Raw genomic sequence first — 6,646 nt, forward strand, 5'->3', positions numbered from 1 at the left:
CACACGGGCAAATCGGCAGACACAGAAAATGAGCAGATTTGTTTTTGAATGTGACGCCTCATTCACATTCAACTCAGTAAAAATGAGAGATAACGGCTCAGACGAAGCAATATTTATTACAGCTAAGATGAAGGAGAGGCAGAGGAGAGAAGCAGTCTCGCAGTTGAAAAAGAACGCTCTGAAGCAGACATGAGGAAGGATCATTCCAACAATCAATCCAACCGATTTTAGACTAATGCAAATCTCGTTCAGAAAGAGGGATGCAAGGCAAAGACGCTAAAAAGAAAGATGTGGCCGAGAGGGAAAGGGAAGAACGTGCATTATTTGAAACAGAATGATGATGGGAGAGGGAGAATAAGAGGAGAAGGTGCAGCTGACACTGAAGAAGCAAAAGAAGACAGCGAAGACAAAGACAGCGAAGATAGCGATTGTAGTGACGATAGTAATGATGTAGATAATTTCGATATAACACGATCTGCTGAAACATCAAATGCCGATGAAACAGACAAGACAACAGAAAGAAAAGAAGACGCAGATACACTCCTTGCCCTGCACTTCCCTCTCAAGCATCGAAAGACGCTTTCATCGATATCCCAAAAGAGCAATCAGAAGAAGTCGTATGTCACTTTCTCACACACCTTAACCATCGTCTGCGGAGAGCTCAGTCCAACCCATCTGCCTCTGTCCCTCCTTTAGCCAAGCCCGCAAAGGAAAATGGAGAGAAAGAGGAAGACGAGAACGCAATTGGCTCAGACGGCAGCAGAGAAGCCCGGCAGAACCCGCACAGAAGACACAGCGACCACAGCTTGGTGGCTGTTTCTGTGTCACGAAGGTATCTTGCCTTGTCTGCCATCAGAGCAGCACTCGGCAGAGCAACGCAGACATGCTTCAGAACAGCTGCGGCGAACGGGTTTGCTACGGCTTGTTTATTAGCGAGTTTATCTATCCAGACTGACTATACCAATGCAAATGGAGATGACGGAGGAGGAGGAGGAGGAGCGGATGACTATGGAATTCCTTCTGTGTTTGGGAGAAAATACAGAACGAAGACATGGCTGGAGACACTGTTTGTGCGGTTGATGCAGCAGATTGGGCAAAAAGAAGTCGCTGCTTTGCTTCACTATCTCGGAGAGGCGCTGTCCCTTCTTTTCAGCCAACTTGGATCTCCTCGGCTTCTGAAGCCCATTACGATTCCGTCATCTCACGCTCGGGTAACGGGGGGGGGGGGGGGGAATATCGGAGAATGCTGCGAACTCGTTTGTTACCCTGTTGTGTGGAACGAGGCTGTTCAGCTTGGGAGGAGAAGATACTGTGAGAGATGCACAACTGGTGGAGAACATGAGAAAGGAGATGAATGTGTGGAGAGGAGAAGGAAGGACAGCTGTTGAAGGAGGGGACGAGGCAAGAGGCACAGTTGAGCTGTTCTGTGAAGAGAGAAAAACATTTGGCACTGTGTCTGATGTGCAGAATAAGATCAATAGAAAGAATGATAATGGCATCTCTTTAGATTCAATTGACAATGAAACATTAACAGTCGACACGAATATTTGCAGACCCGCTTTTGTTTGCTTCGTCTGTCTATTTCGAAGACCAACAAATTCTGCTGTCTGCCTTCAAAAATGCTATTTTTGTTCTTCCTTAAATAACAGCATGCGTCCCATCCATCGGAGAAACTCTGTTCAAACTGACAAGTCCGACATTTCAGGCTGCTCTGCTGCGCATTGAACGGACACAGAAAGAAGAGCAATATTCGATTCAGCCTTCTTCTCTAAAGTTTTCATAAGTGCTTTTTGTCAATGCGTGCTCTCTCATGCTTTTTCATCCACTCACTTCAATCGTCCGCACTCTGCCTTCTCAGCTGCTTTCAGCTCCTTTCACTTCATCTTCGTGTTCTCAATTCCTTCTCTATTTACCTCCTGTGTCACTTCTTTTATAATTCTCAGTCCACATCATCCTTCAGTACAACACCTGCCATCATCTCATTCTCCACGCAGTCACTCAGCCCTTCTGCCGCGTCATCCAATCTCCCGCTGCTTTGTCTGCTGGCCACGCGCACTGCACTCACCGATATTGTCACCGCCACTCTTTTGCTGATGGTGAAGAAGGTCCTGTTCCACTTAATATCAGCCATTCTCGAGACAAAACTTGCCCAGAAACCTTCATTTTCAACTTCAATGTTCTTTTCTGCCTCTCTCATCCAGCGATTGGAGGTTGTTGGCACTGCATTATAACAACAAGCCACACCTTCCGCTTTTTCTTCCGTTCAGCAAACATCTGAGCCTCAGTCGACTTCATTGGTATTGAATGTTACAACAAATGCGCAAACACATGAATGGATCTTCAAACGCTGCTGTTGACGGAGCTAATACAACTTCTGTTGGCAGTGAGATGAATGCGACAGGAACAGCAAGTGGAAGAAGAGGAGAACTTCCCTGTCGGATGAAGATTGTCCAATTCTCAGCTATTTCCACTTCAGCTTCGAAAACGAACATCTCCTTCTTTTTCTTTTCTCCCAGCCATCTGGAACAATTCCTTAGAATTCGACGATGCGAAGTCAACTTTCTCGAATTTTTTCTCATTTGTTAAAGGATGCTCTTTCATCTTCACCTGCAACTGTTCTCCTTGCTCTGCTTATTTCACAGCAACAATCTGATTCATAGTCATCATCATCTTCTTCTTCTTTTTCTTCTTTCTCTTCTTTCTCTTCTTCTTCTTCTTCTTCTTCACACCCACCTTCTTCCTCCACACACTGCAGCTGTCTCTCTTCTGACGGCAGCACTTTTCTTCCTCATCTCCATCTGTTCAAAGTGGATGTGTTTTTGACTGCAGAAACACTTGCTGAGCTGATCTATCTTGTTGTGCAGACGAAGGAGATGGTGAGTACAATGGTTGGCGCAGTGAAAATGTTGATGGGGGAAGATGAGGCAGAAAATAAAGAAGGAGAAGAAGGAGAAGAAGAAGGAAAGGAGAAGAAGGAAGCTATTCAAACCAATCCATTTGATGAAAAGGCATTGCAAACAAAAGAAACAAATGAAAATAACCTTCGTTCAGAATTATCTCAAAACGATGCATCACAATCATCCTCCTCCTCCTCCTCTTCTTTTTCTTCTCTTCTCTCCCACATCTCCTTCCCTCTCTGCAGCATAGGGGTGTCTATCTCGTCTATCAGCTTCCAAATGTTCTTCACTTTCTGCACTGCCATCGAAGCACACGCCGACGCTGCCTTTTTGTGTGTTCCTTTGCTGCCAACGCTTTTGTCTAATGTTTATCTTCAGCCACTCTTCACAGGGGGAATCATAAGAGATGAGGGAGATGGAGGTGATGGAAAAGAAGAGGGAGAAGAAGAAGGAAAAGGAAAAGAAGAAGGAGAAAGAGAAAGAGGAGAAGAAAGAGAGCAAAAAACCAACAGCATATCCTCAATCATCACAAACATCCTCTTCCGCTCTCAGTCAATGACCGAACACGAAAGTTCCCACGGGCTTCCGCTTGTACATCTCTCCCGCATCACAGCGGGTCTGTGCAAACAGCAGATCTTGCAGCGCAGCGAGGAATCACTTTGGAACAGAAGAAGCTACACACTCTACACAACTTCGCCTTTCTCTTCGATAAACCTGTCGCACCCTCCGCTGCTCGTGAGGAATGTGCCGTGTTCTTCGCTTGCGTCGCGGATGGCTGATCCAAGTTTGGCGTTTGTGTGGGGAAGAGAAGGAAGAGAAGGAAGAGAAAGAGGAAAAGGAGAAAAAGAAGGAAGAAGAGAAGATAATTCTTCAAGCGATGTTGTTAATAGTGTTGGCAATGCAAACATTATTCAAACACTTCTTTCACTGACGGCTGTTCTGCATCCATTCCACACATTTGATGCGTCAGCAGAACATGTTCTGAGCAGTGGAGGGAGATATTTTAGTAACGAGCAATCATCAACTCCTTCATCTTTCTATGCTCCTTCGTTTTCTGCTTCTTATAATTCTTCTTCTTCTTACGCTTCTTCTTCAGATCTTGCATCGTCATCAAGCACACCGCAAATGCAATCACTGCATCCACATTCACATCATCATTCTTCATCATCACAGCATTCTCCACCACCTCCTCCTCCCCCTCCTCATCCTGAGATTTCGTCGGCAGATTGGCAGAAGGACGCGATGGAAAGGGCGTTTCTGTCAGCTGTTCAGGGCTGGTCGCCGCTGGAAGAGCTGAAGAGGAGAGAAGAGAATGCGATGCAGCTGTTCAGGATGTATGAGCAGACAAGAGAGAAGGAGAGAGGCAAAAACGGAAGAAAAGGGAAAAATGGCAGGGAAGACGGGAACAAGGGAAGTGAAAGGGCGAATGATGGAAACTGTGAAAATGTTGAATTGAAGGGGAATAATGAAGAGGGAAGCCAGAAAAGTATTTCTGAACCTCTTTTGACATCTGCAACTGTTTCTATGAAAACTGCACAGATTTCTTCAAAAGGCAATAAAAATAATAGAAATATGAATAATTCATCCAAAAATAGCTTTTCTACTTCAACTTCTTCTTCTTCTTCTTCTTTTTCTTCTTCACCTTCTTCTTCACCTTCTTCTTCTTCTTCTTCTTCTTATTGCATTTCTTCATTTTTTGCATCTTCATAAGGGATAATAGCAAAAATTAAAAAGAATGGAATTTATGAAGAAATCAACTTATTAAAAAAGTGAAAAAAAGATGATAAGTGAATGAAGAGAATGAAGATAAAGAGAAGAAGAATTTGTTTTGTCTATAAATGATGATTGGAAATTTGAAAGAAAAAAATGAAGATATTGATAAATGTTAAAGTTAAATAGAAATGGAGAGAAGTTTGAAGAGAAGATGTCGACGAACAGTTACAGGACGCGACAACGAACAAGAAGAGTTCGTTGAATGTCTGAATCATTCAGTCCGTTTCTTCTTTTTCATTTGCTCTTTGGAGCATTGCAACAATCATCACGGAAGGGAGTTGAGAGGCGAAGCAGAGGTAAGAATATCCACCGTTTAGTTGCTATGTTAATAAATGAAAGAGCATTCAGTAGCCTTTCCAGGGTTAGGCAATGAGGAGTACACAAAAGCAAGAGCAGTTGCAGTTGTGGAAGGTGGAGGGATAATTCCGTATGATTGAGCTGTTGATGTTGAGCAGATATCTGTTAACACGTTCAAAACTGTTGAGCTAGGTAAGGGAGATGGTAGTGAAGGCGGAATGTATCATGATGAAGGAGATTTCTGACATTTTTATTCCAGAAAGATAAAGAAGAACTATGCTTTTGCTAACATTAGCGAGGACTGTTATAAAAAGATGTTCGAAGATGCTTATTGATTCATCGTCAAGCATAAGCAAAGTTGAAGCAACTTTGAGAACTGAGAGGTTGATGTGGAAGAGATTAAGGGAGTAAGCAGTGAGAGTACAAGAAGCATAAGGAAAGAGGCGAAAGTGATGAACAGGTGCGTTGGAGAGGTGAGTGGTGTTTTTGCCGGCACAAAGCAGCTTAGAGTTGAAGCAGACACGTTGGTTGGAAGGAGAAAAAGGGGAGGATTCGAAGGAACAATTGAAGTAGAGGTGGCTTAAAGGATGATGCAGCCATAGAGAAACACAACGGAAGCCAACTGATGGTGTTCAAATGAGCAAGATCAAGACTTCTGGAGATAAACCAGAATCGGATTATGGAAAGAGAGATATGGGTTTCGAAAGAGAAGGAGGAGATCCAGAAGATATTGACGAGTGTTATCGATGCAGTGGATTAATGGGCAAGCGGATGATCTGGTGGCTTTATCGACGAATATCTGTTGGGCCCAGTAGAAGAAGAAGAGAATGAGATTGTGATCGACATCGAAGTTGAGGCCGGGACGGGAGGAGATGGCGTCGTAAAAGGAGGCTTCTGTGACGAGAGAGAGTTGGAAAAAGTGAAGTGAAAAGAGGAACTCGTTGAATAGGCTTGGATGCTGCAGCACTGGAGAAAGATGCACTTGCACGCAAAGGCGTTATTCAAGGCTCAGCGGAGAGCGAGGATGGAAATGGGGTTGGCAGATGCGACAGCTTTGTGGGAGCAGTCGAGAAAGGGGCAGTCGCTGTTTGTTGAGCAAGTGATGATGCACTGGATGAGGATGCAAATCAATGCGCGCAACTGGTGAACACTCACGCCTCGGCAGCACAGTCTTCAGCACATCTCCTCTCCGCTTTCCCGCTTTAACTGTCCCGTTGCATGACAGCACGATGTTGGTGATGTTTGCAAAGTCCAAAGCGAAGACTTTTCTTATGTCTGTGGCGGCCAACCTCGAGACAGTCTTTCCGGCCAGTGTGGGTGGGCTGACAACATCGAGGGCAGCGACAGTGAGCAAAGAAAACGAGACTGAGAGGGATTTGAGTTCAGAGGAAGTGGATGCAGAAACTGACACAATATACATGAAAAGGAGAGGGCGCAGTTGTTATAAGACACACGCACTTTAACCGCTTCCACAGTTGTATGTGAAAAAGGTGTTTGTGGAGTCTGCATATAAAAAGAGCAGCCTGCAAAAGCCGAGCAACTGAGGAGGCAGTATCAGGATGAAGGATGAAAGACGAGGAATATGATGAAGGATTGAGAGAGGGGAAAAAGAAAAAGTTCAAGTGAAGATTTTCGTTCTGTGGAAGATTAAAAAGTGTCTGAATGAGAAATTCTTAAAT

The 6,646-nt window shown here is 44.3% G+C and overlaps 2 protein-coding genes across 2 annotated transcripts; both read left to right on the plus strand.

Annotated features, from left to right (window-relative positions):
* Window positions 1-1,338: 1,338 nt before the first annotated feature.
* On the plus strand, window positions 1,339-4,607 carry MONOS_8438 (uncharacterized protein; the record flags this gene model as incomplete). The annotated part of the gene is made up of 3 exons (XM_067878849.1): window positions 1,339-1,563; window positions 1,944-2,210; window positions 2,661-4,607. 3 exons carry the CDS (start codon window positions 1,339-1,341, stop codon window positions 4,605-4,607), a joined length of 2,439 nt encoding a protein of 812 aa, XP_067727208.1.
* A 1,490-nt stretch (window positions 4,608-6,097) lies between these two features.
* Window positions 6,098-6,430, plus strand: MONOS_8439 (uncharacterized protein; the record flags this gene model as incomplete). The annotated part of the gene is made up of 1 exon (XM_067878850.1): window positions 6,098-6,430. One exon carries the CDS (start codon window positions 6,098-6,100, stop codon window positions 6,428-6,430), a length of 333 nt encoding a protein of 110 aa, XP_067727209.1.
* Window positions 6,431-6,646: the final 216 nt, after the last annotated feature.

This window comes from Monocercomonoides exilis (assembly GCF_001643675.1).
Source record: "Monocercomonoides exilis strain PA203 chromosome Unknown scaffold23-1346700, whole genome shotgun sequence".
NCBI lineage: Eukaryota > Preaxostyla > Oxymonadida > Polymastigidae > Monocercomonoides > Monocercomonoides exilis.